The sequence below is a fragment of the Caloenas nicobarica genome, chromosome 3 (assembly GCF_036013445.1).
Source record: "Caloenas nicobarica isolate bCalNic1 chromosome 3, bCalNic1.hap1, whole genome shotgun sequence".
Lineage (NCBI taxonomy): Eukaryota > Metazoa > Chordata > Aves > Columbiformes > Columbidae > Caloenas > Caloenas nicobarica.
Window position 1 is genome coordinate 8,336,411 of NC_088247.1, and position 14,658 is coordinate 8,351,068.

General features: G+C 39.2%; 1 protein-coding gene across 2 annotated transcripts in view; it reads left to right on the forward strand.

The window, feature by feature from the left end:
• ATAD2B (ATPase family AAA domain containing 2B) overlaps positions 1-14,658 on the forward strand; it is an 85,449-nt gene that overhangs the window by 6,704 nt on the left and 64,087 nt on the right. For both annotated transcript variants that reach the window (XM_065631446.1, XM_065631447.1), the window contains exons 2-3: positions 11,986-12,140; positions 14,568-14,614. In XM_065631446.1, coding sequence (XP_065487518.1) covers positions 11,986-12,140; positions 14,568-14,614 — 202 coding nt within the window. The remainder of the gene's footprint in view (positions 1-11,985; positions 12,141-14,567; positions 14,615-14,658) is intronic.

Sequence of the window (14,658 nt, forward strand, 5' to 3'; positions counted from 1 at the left end):
ACAATTTTTCCACCTCTGACTTTACTCTTGAAATATTGTCTTTATTACCTTTGTGATTTTCATAGTTTATTTTAACCATTAATTTTGCTTTAAATTGTTGAAGTGTTGTTTTGCATTTATACTTTCTTGGACTCTTTTCCTGAATAAATTTAATTTCTTCTTGCTTGGTAGCTATTAAAACAGGCCACTTTTCAAGCAGTTGCAAGATTAATGTATTATCTTCTGTAACCTTTTTCATTTTGCACTACAGAGTATGTGTGTGCTATAATAGCTTCAGCTCTAGTTGAACTAGGTATAAAGGAGGTAGCTTTAGCACTCCTGCCACAAATACAGAATTTACGAGCTTGTCCAAGTTCTGTAGTTTTTGTGGCCTGTTCTGAATTTTTGTGGTTTTATCTTTATGCTTCTAGTAGTGTATGTTAATAACCTAACTAAAGCTTCGGTGAAAAGTTTGCGTCCACTCAGAGCAGATGCTTCAGTTTGGGCGTTTTCATAATTTGGGAAGTGAGCTTTTTGCTTTTCTCCAACCTCCAGTCAATTGCTTAATTTTAAATGGATAAGTAGTTGAACTGAGCTATTTAAATAACCTGAAATGAAGAAGCTGTTCTTTCTGTACATGTGGAAGAGATTACTTGGATTGAAATTTGTTGCCATGCTTCAGTAATCCCTCATTCCAAATACTTAATAACCACCTTCTATTATTTCTCTGATTTCTCTTTCAGACCTTGAGTGTTGTTTTTATTATGATTTAAATTTCAATACATGAATCTTAAGATTTCATATTACATTTTTTTTTTCTTTTGAAATACTGTCTTTAAGTGCATTGTAGTAGAGATACAGAAGTACTTTTAATCCTACTTTTTTTTCCACAGAAAAAACCATGTTCCTGTTGGCTTCACTTGCTACAGACACTTCCCTGCTTAGTTCACTGAGTCAAGTACCTGGTCATGTCCAAACCTTGGGGAGCCCTTTGGTCCAAGGGTTCTCTCTGCTCTCCTGCTTGCTGTCCTCATTCAGATAATTCTGCTTCTTTATTTAGGTTTATAGTAGCACTAAAATGGGGCTGTGTCCTCCGGACTTTGTTTGGGATGGGGTTGTTCAGCAGGAACAAGATGGATTTTTGAGGACTTAGGGTAGGCGAAAAAGGTTCTTGTCTGAATGTTTTGATTTTTTTTTTTTTCCACATCTGAATTGTAATAGTTCTCAAATGCTCACATAAATATAATTTTTGTTTTAAAAGTCTTGGTTAACAGAATCTAAAACTCAGGGAAATGGTTAATATGATTCTGACTAAAAACGTGTTGCTTTCAGTATTCCTTCAGAGTCAAATTAGGAAGGTCAGTGGTTTTAAAAACTTCCCATGTGTGGATCTTCTAGAAAAGCATCTGAGTGAGGTGTGGACCCCTGTATAGCGAACAGAGACCTCTTCTCAGTAGAGTTGCTCTTCTGAAGGTGTGCGATTCCACATGTGCTGCCAGCTGTTATCTGTGCAGCTCTGAAAGCGAAGTGACTTGCCAATATTAACACTTGCCTGGACATTTGATCAACTGGATCAGGTTACTGGTCCAGCTGAAACCAACCTACAGGTAGCCCATAGATTGCAAGAGTTTTTTGGATGTCAGATCAAAAGCCATTGAAAGACTCTCAACCTCGATCTGAACAGGTACCTTTTCCTATTACAGACAAGGGGAGTGCTTGTGAGTGTGAAAATATGCAATAAACAGTGTTGTAGGTAGCGGTTTGTATTTTTCACTTGTAAACTTTTAACCTTTCTCAAAAGCTTTCGCATTTATGAAATAACCTGAATTCTAGAATTGGAGAGTTCTAGAAAATAAAGTGGAAATCTGTTGAAAGGATGAAAGCAGATCTTCTCATGCAAAAAAATGTTTTTTCACCTGAATGAGTCAGGAAGAATTTATTCTTCTGAAAAATTCTAGGTGATGGTGTTCTCTGTATTCTTAAGGGTTGATGTAAGCATTGTTTACTGGAAAAAGCCACACATAAACTGAATGTTAAAAGAATTTAGATCACTCTGCAATTGAGGCATTCTTTACTATCATTATCACCAATGAAATACAGCATTAATAACTGTTTATTCCAAGATCATCAAGCACTTAAGCATGAATCTTGTTATTTTTCCTTAACACCCGCGGAGAACCAATGTTTGGTAAATGACTGTGTGCAAACAAACGGAAATTAAGAAAACTGTGACCAGGAGTTGGGTTCTTTTAAGCCAACTTTGTCTCTTTTGAGATATCAGTAAGATAAACATGTGAGGTCCTTAATGAAACTTAGTTCTTAGTGAGGTAGTTAATGTGCTTTAATCTAAATACATTTTTTTGCACCTTCTTGTCGTGTGAAGGCACAGGCAGTGTGCTTACACAGGATTTTTAGGACGCAAAGGCAGGCGTTTAGCGTGCAGCAGCGCATCGTGTACCGACATGAATTCAGTCTGCTGGATGGCGCCGCGACCTGGAGTTGAGTCATGTTGCCTTCTTGCCATGGACAAGTGCGTCAGGTCTTGCCTCTTCCCACCAGGCAGGTCGGCCAGCCTGTTGTGGAAGAGGAGCTGAGGGCATTTGCCAGGAAAATAATGGGGTGAGGTGGGGCGGGGAGAGGAGGTTGTGTTGCTGGTGGGGAGAGTGGGCAGAGCAGTGTGTCATCCTGAAATCGAGACAGCGTGCAGATGCGTAAGGCAAGGTGTGGTCCCTCGGTTGAACATGCTGACGGGACCGTTTCAGCCACTGAATGTTTGTATGGAGCAAAAGGACAGCTTTAGTCCTTTTTTTTGTGGAGGGGGGAGGGGGGTGAAGATGCTATAGAGCTTCATGAGGGGCAACGGGCACAGACTGAAGCACAGGAGGTTCCATCTAAACATGAGGTGCCAGAGCCCTGGACCAGGCTGCCCAGAGAGGCTGTGGAGTCTCCTTCTCTGGAGACATTCAAACCCGCCTGGACACATTCCTGCGTGATCTGCTCTGGTGAACCTGCTTTGGCAGGTGGGTTGGACTGGATGATCTCCAGAGGTCCCTTCTGACCCCAGCCACTCTCTGATTCTGTGAAAGTGGTGAACTTTTAAAAAAAAAAAAAAAAAAAAAAAAAAAAAAAAAAAATTAAAAGGGGATTTGCTACATTCTGGTCAAATCACATTGCAGTCATGGTAGAAAATTTGTTTGAGCTAGTGACTAGAACTTGGAACCAAATAAGAAAAAAAAAACTCAATGAGATTATGAACTCTTTTGATTTTTTTTTTTTAATTGCTTTGTACGCCTAGCCCAGAAATGCATTAGGAAGGATACCTAACTCTTACTTAAGTTTCATCAATAGATCTTTAACGCAATAAGTTTGTAGAAGTTAATGTCTAAATCCATAGTTTTTACCTTTGCAGAAACTGATACATAAGTGGTTTATCCAGAATCACTGGATATAGAGAGAGAGAATGCTTTTGGTGTATTTTATTGGTATTTTTGAGATGATGTTATAGTTTGAATGCAGAAAAAGCAAGTTATTTGTTAACTGTATAGTTATCTGAGGGCAAAGGTGAGTAATCAGCTTAACTACTTGGTACACTGGGGACCTCATCACATTTTTTCGTGAATAAAAGTTTTGTCTTGGAGAGACAACTTTTATCTTTTTTATCCCAGTGGGATAAAAGTGTTTATTAAATGCGTTAAATATCCCTCGGTATGTATTTTATTTCTTTTAATGGGCAGCCTATTTCCACAAGAACTTTGCATGAACTGCAGATGTGTTTTTCACACATACTTCTAAATATTAATCCAGATTATGAATATTCTGGGACATCTGAGAAGATGTTGTTCACAAGATACTTTTAAAATTACAGTAGAAGTAACTGGAGGACCTGGATTCAATTTGTCCGAAGTTAGTAAAAATAAAATTGAGAGATATCTGAAGTCATTGTTGTCTTTTCAGTGTGTCAAATGGAGAGGAAAAAGTTGCTTTTAAATATTAGAAGCTAAGAATTGACCAAAGTTTATAAGTAGAGGTTTTTGAAAACCTGTAGCTGATTTATTGAAAATGTTTATTTTGTTTTTATTAAGACAAAAGTAAATTTCAAGGTGCTTGTTCAGTGAGTCAAAAAGAAAAACTAATTAAAATAGTTTGTGCTTTTAACAAAATGTGAAGCAGCATGATTGATCAGTTGAAGATTGAATGTCAGTGTGTCTTAATTTGATGTCTTAGACATGGGCATAGGTCATAGAAAAGAGAAAAACATAGATGCTGGAAGGTTTAAGACACTAGGTTGAAAACTCTCACGTCTGATTTGTGAAGTCGTATGAGCAATTGCGCTGACTTTCAGGGTGTGGTAGAGTTAGTCAGAAGCAAGGTGTGACCCACAAAATGTACAGCAAGGAGAGCAAGTCTGACCATGGTGGAAAACTCAAATATTCATGTCTGCATACCTGTGTTTTAATACAGCTGAACCTGTGGCAAAGCAGATGGAGTATTTTTCAGAAAATGAAAGGTGTGGTTGTGGTTTGGATGTTCTGTCACCCCTTACTCAAAAAGTCAATGAACTTGGAGATGACAGTGATAGAAGATGGTTCGTACTCATCCTGTGTTACCAGGGCTGCTGGGTTGTGGTTGCCTTGGGCTGTTCAGACCAGCAGTGCGCTGAGGAGTTCTGCAGACATTCTCTTCACAGAATCACAGAATGTCAGGGATTGGAAGGGACCTCAAAAGATCATCCAGTCCAATCCCCCCGCTGGAGCAGGAACACATAGATGAGGTTACACAGGAAAGCATCCAGGTGGGTTTTGAATGTCTCTAGAGGAGACTCCACAACCTCTCTGGGCAGCCTGTTCCAGTGCTCCGTCACCCTTACTATGAAGAAGTTTTTTCTCATATTTAAGTGGAACCTCCTGCGTTCCAGTTTGTACCCATTGCCCATTGTCCTTTCATTGGTTGTCACTGAGAAGAGCCTGGCTCCATCCTCGTGACACTCACCCTTTACATATTTATCAACATTAATGAGGTCACCCCTCAGCCTCCTCTTCTCCAAGCTAAAGAGCCCCAGCTCCTCAGCCTTTCCTCACATGGAAGATGCTCCACTCCCTTCAGCATCTTCGTGGCCCTGTGCTGGACTCTCTCCAGCAGTTCCCTGTCCTTCCTGAACTGAGGGGCCCAGAACTGGACACAATATTCCAGATGAGGTCTCACCAGGGCAGAGTAGAGGCGAAGGAGAACCTCTCTCGACCTACGAACCACCCCCCTTCTAATACACCCCAGGATGCCATTGGCCTTCCTGGCCACAAGGGCACAGTGCTGGCTCATGGTCATCCTGCTGTCCACCAGGACCCCCAGGTCCCTTTCCCCTACACTACTCTCCAACAGGTGGTTCCCCAACTTATACTGGAACCCAGGGTTGTTCCTGCCCAGATGTAAGACTCTACACTTGCCCTTGTTATATTTCATTAAGTTTTTCCCTGCCCAACTCTCTTGACCAGGAGATTCAAGTTTCTTAAAAAAACCCCAAAAAACAAAAAACAAACAACAAAACAAAGAAACAACCAAAAAAAACCCCCCAAAACCAAACCAACCAACCAAAAAAACCCCAAAAACCAGAAAAAACAAAAACCCTTGCCCCCTCCCTTCAGTATGCTGGTTGTTGGCTGTTGTAAACTCATTTGTTGGCTGGTTTGACTCTCCCCTGGCTCACCTGGGGAATGATCTCCAAATGGGACTGTTTCCTGCCTTCATAGAATCGTAGAACAGTTTGGGTTGGAAGGGACCTTCAAAGGTCATCCAGTGCCACTCCTGCCACGAGCAGGGACATCTTCACCAGCTCAGGTTGCTCAGAGCCCCGTCCAGCCTGGCCTGGGATGTCTCCAGGGATGGGGCATCCACCACCTCTCTGGGCAACCTGGGCCAGTGTTTCACCACCCTCAGTGTAAAAAATTTCTTCCTTGTGTCTAGCCTGAATCTCCCCTCTTTTAGTTTAAAACCATCACCACTTGTCCTATCACAACAGGCCCTGATAAAAAGTCCATCCCCATCTTGCATACAGGCCCCTTTCAAGTATGGAAAGGCCACAATAAGGTCTCCCTGGAGCCTTCTTTTCTCCAGGCTGAAGAACCCCAACTCTCTCAGCCTGTCCTCCCAGCAGAGCTGTTCCAGCCTCGGATCATTCCTGTGGCTCCTCTGGACCCTCTCCAGCCTCCTCAGGAAAGTGGTGGATTCCCCAATGTTGGATGCTTTTAAGATTCGGCTGGACAGGGTGCTGGGCTGTCCGTCTAGACTGTGTTTTTGCCAAGAAAGGTTGGACCAGATGATCCCTTCCAATTTGGTATTCTGTCATTCTGTGATATCATGCTTTAGCTGGCTGGTCCCTGTGATGTGCCTGAAGGCAAAGCCTTATCGGTGAGGTCTCCCTTTGTCTGTGTGTCCTTCAGTCATGCTGAGAGACTGGATTGGTGTAGGCACTTCTTTGCTAAGAGGATAGATTGAGAGGAAAGAAGTCAGTTTTATTCATTGATTTCTAGTTTGCTTTCTTCCAAAACCTAGGGACTTGTCTCTAAATGTTATAAATACGGCTTTGTTAGTATCAAATTATTATTTTCAAATTTAGGGATGGATATGGAAGAGACTACAGGTAATATTGTATGTCAGTGTGTGTTGTAGCTTGTTCTTGAATGTATAATAATAAATGCTTTTTCCATCTTTCTCCTTTTCATACATAGGAGAAAAACATAGAGATAACTATGCAGCTGTATTTATTTTATTGCTTTATTTACTTAGTAATTTTAGATTTGGTTTCTAGATATATCGCTACCATAATTTGGCAGGTTTCAGTGACGATATGTTACCTGAGTTTGCCCCACTACCTCTGCAAGACCGTCGCTGTTGAATCTTAGCTCAACAGCTGATTTGCAGTACTCATTTAGCTGTCACATTCTGTTTTAATCTTGAATCCAAAGATACGGAAGACTAAGTTTTGCCAGTCTAGACCACAGGTAATATCCTGTTAACTTCAATTATTTCCTTACTCGTTCTTATTGAAAGTGCTTTCCAGAAGAATCTGTGCTGGGTTGATTGTTCCGGATCACAGCAGGAGTTTGGTGGGTCTCTCATTTCTGTTAGATCAATAGAGCTGCGCTGAATTTTGTTTACCTCTTTGTACTTCCTGACACTGTGTAAACTCATTTTTTTGATTCTTCTGTGCTTGCTTTTTTCTTCGTGGCTTTGATATGCTTTCAGGCAATTTCTGATGTGATTTAAGGTTTTATTAATTTGTATTCTCTGCGTTCTCTCAGCATGTGAGTGCGTTTGCTTCAGTGCCAGTATTTCATTAGGAGCTTCGAGTTCAGTGCATTGGTTCCTACTTCTGCAATTGCATTATTAATTCCTCAGTTTTTAAGTACGATGCTGGTATCATACATTTCTCTTTCTAGTCCCAGAACATTTTTATGATATGTACTGTTAAGTAGTAAGTTTCTGGGTTGAAACTGAAGTACTATTTTTAGTCATTAAAAGGTTTAAATGGTTTGAGACCCAGTTACTTGAGGGAGCAAGTTGAGTGCAGTGGAATTGTTAGACCTCTTTTGCTATAAATGGGAGGAAGCAGTGGATAGACTGCTCTCTGTAAAGGCTTCTCAAATGGAAATTAATTTATTTTCTTGTTCTAGCATATCCCAGTTTGACTAATCTCTTGAGTGTAATGAAAGCCGCATCTCCATATTTTACTGTAGGTAGGTGAAAGTTCTGGATGGCGGTCTAGGTGTGATTTGGTTCCCTAGAGCTTGAATTTTTAAGATTCTTGACTGAAAATGGAACTTGAATTCTTGTTAATATGTTTAAAATTTCAATGATTTCTTAGTGTAGTAGCTTTGTCACTACTTCATGGTAAAACATTTTGTATGTTAGTGCATCTTCTACAGTAAATGTAGTAACTTAAGGTAGTATTTGGACTTGAGTGTGTTAAAATTTAGACTTGCTTTGTACTTCCTAAGTTACCGTGTAAAGTTAATATGCAAACAGATGAGGCTCATCTGAAAATAATGTCCTAAACAAAGAATAACCAGAAATTATTGTCTCTGCTAAGTAAAGCCCTGCATTGCTAGTCTAGTTCCTTGGGCAACTGCACTGATGTGCTCACATTGAATGTTAACCTGCCCTTCCAGTTTTTGAAGCTGTTGGCCAGTATCTGATCATTTGACAGTTTTAGAGATCTCATTAAGCTTTTATAACTTTTGTGAATATTAGTAACTCAGTAGCAGAGAGAGACCTGAAGTAGCAGATTGTGTCTCCAGATTAATGGTTATTATTTTGGTTTACCTGCCAGCTGACCTCGTGGTGCACTCTAGCTCAGAAACAACTACGTGGCCGTGTTGCTTTTGACCAATAGACGGGACAAACGAGGAATACAAGCTGATTTTCAGACTTGGTACCACAGGAAGGGAACTGGTGAAAATGCAGAGAAAGGTGGGCATAGGAGGCTTGGGAGGAATTAGGATTTTTTGCACAGAAAGAAGTAGAGATGGGGTGTAGGAACCTATGCATGATTAATTTCACCACTTGCAAAACAGCTTTAATGTTAGCCCTCATAAAACTTTCGTTACATGCTTGTTGCTCTTTCTTAGCATGATTTTGTCTATCTCGCCTAGCCGGTTTAAAACTGGTTCTGTGGCTTACCTTGAAACTCTGCTTCTATCCTGCACAGGGTGGCTGTTGTAATTTCAGAAAGTAGTTACTAAAATTGACTTAGCAATGATGTATTTCTGTAAGTCCACAAATAAACTTGTGGCTGACTAAAGGAAAAAGTACATAAATGCTTACGGTATTCAGAAGTGAATATGCAGGCTGTTAAAATGTTGTGAAAAGTTGGTATTTTGTAGTTGCAGAGTGTTATGAAAAACAGCGTGATGGCTGCACATGCATTTTACGGTGCTGTACAAGGCGCAGGTGTTTTATATGTAGGAATGGTGGTAGTTAACCTCTGCTACCACTTTGACCAAGTCTTAGTTTTAGATCCCAATTTCTGCTTCATTTAATTTAAAGTTTTAATTATGATCATCTAGTATAGGTATTTTTTTGAGTTACACTGATGCACTTCCTGAAGAAGTGAAATAATGAGGAATTAATAAGGTTAAATGACTCCTAAGGCTGAATCTTAATATAGACCTCTTCCTTTCCCTGGATTTACCTTGAGAGGTTAACAATTATCAAAGTTAAAAGTACTTTTAAAATGAGATGTGAACATGGACTGGTTAGCATTTAATACTAGTATTTAGTATTTTTAGTAATATCAAAAGTATTTGCAAGTATTTGTAGAATAGATGAAAATCACATATAACCTATTCAGTAAATAAGCACTATCATAGTGAACACCATATTTTTTATTTTACAAGTAGTATTATAAGAATTTAATATTAATATTTGTTAATATATATAAACAAATACATATTTTTATATAATTTTTAATGTATTTACATATATATAAATGTTAAGGCACGATGTAGTCAGCCGATTTCACTTACAGCTTGCTCTTCCTACAGGCAGTGGTCCCATCCTCGCCTTGTGTTTTTTTTCTTGCATTATCTTTTGTACTTGTCTGATCCCTCATTGAGATCATTCAGTTGATGTTGTGGTTTAGCCCCAGCCGGTAACTAAGTACCATGCAGCTGCTTGCTCATCGCCCTTGTCCCGGTGGGATGGGGAGGTGAATTGTGAAAAAAAATTCACAGAATCACCTCTCAAGACCATCTAGTCTAGACCTCTGAAGATCGTCTAGTCCAACTCACCTGCTAAAGCAGGTTTATCCTGTCATTGGGCACCACTGAAAGGAGTCTGGTCCCATCTCCTTGACACCCACCTTGAGATATTTATAAACATTGATGAGATCCCCTCTCAGCTTCTCTTCTCCAGGCTGAACAGCCCCAGCTCTCTCAGTCTCTCCTCATAAGAAAGATGCTCCAGGCCCCTAATTGTGTTTGTAGCCCATTGCTGGACTCCCTCCAGTAATTCCTTGTCTGTCTTAAACTGGGGAGCCCAGAACTGGACACAGAACTCCAGATGTGGCCTCACCAGGGCAGAGTAGAGGGGAAAAAAAGGGTAAAATTCATGGGTTGGGATAAAACCAGTTTAACAGGACAGCAAAGGAAGAGATAAACAACAACAATAATAACAATAATAGAATATACAAAGCAAGGGATACACAATGCAGTTGCTCACCACCCAGAAAACCAATGCTCAGCCCACTCCTGAGCAGTCATCCTGTCCCCTCACCAGCTCCCCCAGTTTATATACTGAGCATGACATCATATGGCATGGAGTGGAGGTAGCATGGAGGGGGTTGGTCTCTTCTCCCAAGTAACAAGTGATAGGATGAGAGGAAATGGCCTCAAGTTGCACCAGGGGAGGTTCAGATTGGATATGAGGAAACATTTCTTCATGGAAAGGGTGGTCAGGCATTGGAACAGGCTGCCCAGGGAAGTGGTGGAGTCACCATCCCTGGAGGGCTTTGAAAGATGTTTAGACAAGGTTCTTAGGGACGTGGTTCAGTGCCAGCGTTAGGTTATGGTTGGACTCGATGATCTTGAGGGTTTCATCCAATCAAAATGATTCTATGATTCGATGAATATCCCTCTGGCTTGTTTGGGTCAGCTGTCCTGGCTGTGTCCCCTCCCAGCCTCATGTGAAAATTAACTGTATCCCTGCTGAACTGAGGACAGCTCACTAACGAGGCAGAAAAGCTGATCTGACAGAAGGAAAGGGAACTTGTGAGGCCATAGTGAGCTGGTTTGGTTGAGGGAACCACCAGCAGAAGATCAGAGGAGACTGGAATGGTGCTGGTCACCGGGCAGGGGAGCACCCAGGCCAGCCCTGGGCTTGGGGTGCTGAGCTGTCCTGTTGAACTGCACCTGTACATTGGGATTTCTTTAGGATTTGCCACTTTCTAAATACTGCGTTGTTTTTTTCAAGTACATGAGACATCATGATGTTGAATTGTCTGGAGTACAAATCCAATATAGTTAATAAGCCTGATGAATAAACAGGACTTCTGTGGCTATCTCCTTGCATATAAGTAAAATTATCTTTTGTTCTTAGGCAATTCCTGGACCTAAATATTCGGAAATCGGTTACTTTGTTGTTGCCAGAGAGGATATTTAGGTTTTTAATCAAGACTGTTTCCATGAGCTAAAATTTGTGGTTTATAGAATCTTGATTTTTTTTTTTTTTTTTTTTTTTTTTTTAGTTTGTTTTTCTTTTTTATAGTTTTTGTAGTTCACCTTAACAGGAGCAGATCCTCCCAAGTTTGCTGTCTCCACTTCTTATGTACAGCCCTGAAGTAATCCATTGCTACTGCCTTGGAGTTTCTATCTACATTACCTCTGATAAGCACAAGAGAAAAGAACACCCTCCAGTAGGGGTTAGGTGCTTCTTAAAGGCGTTAAGACTGATGTTGTTAGTGTGTATAACACTGTTAATGAACACTTCAGACAAAAAGTGCCCTAAAAGTATAAAGTCGATTCTCAGTCCTGGCTGTGTGTCTGACAGTCTAAAGAAGAGAACAAGGTGTTGCAAAACTCTTACAAGAAGGAAGAGCATAATGTGACTGTTTAAGCATTTTAAAGACAAATATAAAGTCAGTAGAATAAATTCATGCTGTGTTTCTAGGCATCTTTATTTTCCTCAGTCTTTTTTTCCTCTTTATATGTACTACTAGTTCTTTTGCAAGTAGGGTAAGAGTAGCAAGACATATTAAAAATACAGTGGATTAGAGAACCAGGATGCTTGTTCAGAAATAAATGTAGAATATTATACAGAAGTTTAATATTAAAAATTAACTACTTTCGTACTTTCCATTAGTGTTTTCAGCATAATAATTTTTAATATTTCACACAAGCTATTTACTAAGAGTTTGATAGAGGCATCGCTTTCACTAATCTGAAGTTTCCCCTTTTTCTGTAAGGACATATACAGATGAACCCATTAAGCATGGTCTGATGCTTTCTGTCTTTTCAGAAAGATGAAGGTAGTGATGCTAGTTTGAGTGACAGCCACATATCTCCTCCCGCCAAACGTACCTCAAAACATGCTGATCCTGTGTGCAAAGACAAATCCAAATCACGCAGTACTGGGCAGCGAGAGGAATGGAGCATCTCAACTGGACAGTCCAGGTAACTTCACATCAAGAGGAAACTGAAGTCTCACCAATTTTTCCTGTCTTGTTAAGCCACTTACGCTGTTTCTGCGGTGAGGTGCAGCTCACGCTCAAGAGTGTATTTTCATAGCTTGTTATTTTCATACCGTTTTCTTCTAGTTTAAGACTCAGGGAACATGGGTTACATCAATTTTCTCATCTCTGTTTTTCCTTTCTATGCAAATTTGTGCAAAAATGGAAAGTAATTTTATTCGGGATGCAGTCTGAATTCTAGGTTCCTGATACATCCAAATTTAGTGACTTAACTAGTATTTTTATGTACTCAAGCTATAATAAAACCTGACATTTTAATTAGGAAATCAGTATTACAATCTTCAGGGAAAGGGATAGTGGTGAAGTTTCTTTCTTTCCATTGTTGTTTTCAGCCTCTCTGCCCTGATTGGTTATGAGGACTCAAGTAAATTACTGTATTTTATTAAATAGAGCCTCAATCCTGCCACATTTTTATGGCTTGAAAGAGGAGTAATTTGTTTCATTTTATAACTGATTAATAACTTTTAACAAAGCGTTCTCATGTTCATAAGATTCTTCATGTGATTACAAGTAATTATGGGACAGTGTAGACAGTATGTTCCTGGGACATGAACTTGGAGTTAGTACTGATTCTTTTGTAGATACATATTTCATATTTATGTACAAATCAAAGTAGTTCTTGCAACGCTTTGTATTTAAGAGTGACTGTAATTCACTATGGAACTGCTATCTGCTAGGATCAAGTATATTTAAAAACTATGTAAATCTTAAAATAGATCTCTTTTATTGTTTGTTTTTTCTCTTTTAAAACAGAATGAATTAAATATAGCATTTTATGTGCCATGGTCATCTGGGAATGCATTGAAACTCATGTACCTTCTATTTCTTTTCAAGTGTGGTCCTGCGCTGTACCTGTTAGAAATGCGAAGAGATTAAAAAAAAAAAAAAAAAAGACATTTAAGGTGGCTGGTAGAGTTTAGATCACTGTGTCAAACGAAATTTGGCCAGAATACTGAAACTCTTGTTACTCATGTAGAACCCACTGCGACATGTCTTTGCATCTGAGGTTCTTTTGTTGTTTTCTGCCAAAGTCCAAAGCTCTGGGCCTAAAAGTGATCTTGAGTTGCTAAGACTTTTCCCAAAAGTTTTTTTGCTGAACCTTTACTATAATCAAATTTCACTTCTTCAATTGTGGTTTCTAAAATACTTAAAATATCTGACCAGAAAAATGTTATTGGAAAGTTGGATGTGGACATGATTTTTGTAAACGTGGTTTTCTGTGTTGCTACCCAAACCTTGCAAAAATTCTTAGGTTGCCTTTGTTTTGTAAGGATTTGTTATACATTTCTTCGGAAAATAATAGCAAAGTCACATCTCCTGTGCCTCTCAGTTGAGCTCTTTGTTGAACTCTTGATCATGTTCAAGCTCAGATTGCATTTGGAATTTTTAAGATTTCCCTTCGTTTTCCTCTTTCCCATCAAACTAATTTTAGTTTTCTAGCTTGAGAACAAGGAGTTTGTCCCTATCCAGAACTCATGTGTGGTATATAGAGTTCACTTGTCTGTAAAGTACTTCATGTTTCTCATGGCAGAAGAGAGATTAAAAAAATACTTTTTTTTCCTTCTGCCTGATTTATTTTGCCTTTTTGCAGAGCAATGTTGGCCAATTACTTTTAACATTCTATTAGTGGTTGTAGAGTTTTGGTTTATTTGTATTCTATTCTAAGTTATCTTCTAGTAAAATAATGTCTAATAAAGAATAATATTTTGAATTTTGTAAAGATAAAAAGTGAATGAAGAAACAATTGCTTATGCAGTAAAATGGCAGAAAACTCTGGATTCTGTTTTTGTGTTAGACTATGAAGTAATAGGAGTTAATTTTCCTGGAAGTTAATTTAAAAAGAAATTAAAAATACCCGATCGATAGAGAGCATGAAAATATTTTTTACTGTTTCTAAGTACACCTGGCATAAATTAATCCCATTCACTTGAGTTGGTAATTTTATTAAATGTATTATTTTTCTGTGAGTACAAAACAGCTTTTTGTGCTTCTACTAGTTTATCCAAAGTGTTTGAATTATAATTGCCTTGAAGAGCTATATCAAAATCCTGTTCTGAAACATAAGGAGAGAATTAATAGTAGGACATGGCATGAGGGAACATTGAGGGGATTAATAAAAGAGATGTTTAGATAATTGAGGGGATTAATATAATTGACAATTGGACAGTTTTGTCCTCATTCTGGTGTTGGGCATGAGGCAGACTCTTGAGAGGCCTACATGTCACCGAGGTTTTGAAGTCATAGCGTATCGTGTAACATTCTATGTTTAAAGTTCTCTTTTCACTGTGTAATTCCTGCTTGGCTGGGGAGCATTAACGTGATTCGTGTGTCTGGTATCATTGTCTCCTAGGTTAACTTCTCAGCCTGGTGCTACACTACCAAATGGACGTAGCTTATGTAAGTGTCTTACAGCGGACCTTTCTGTATCTACTTTTACATTT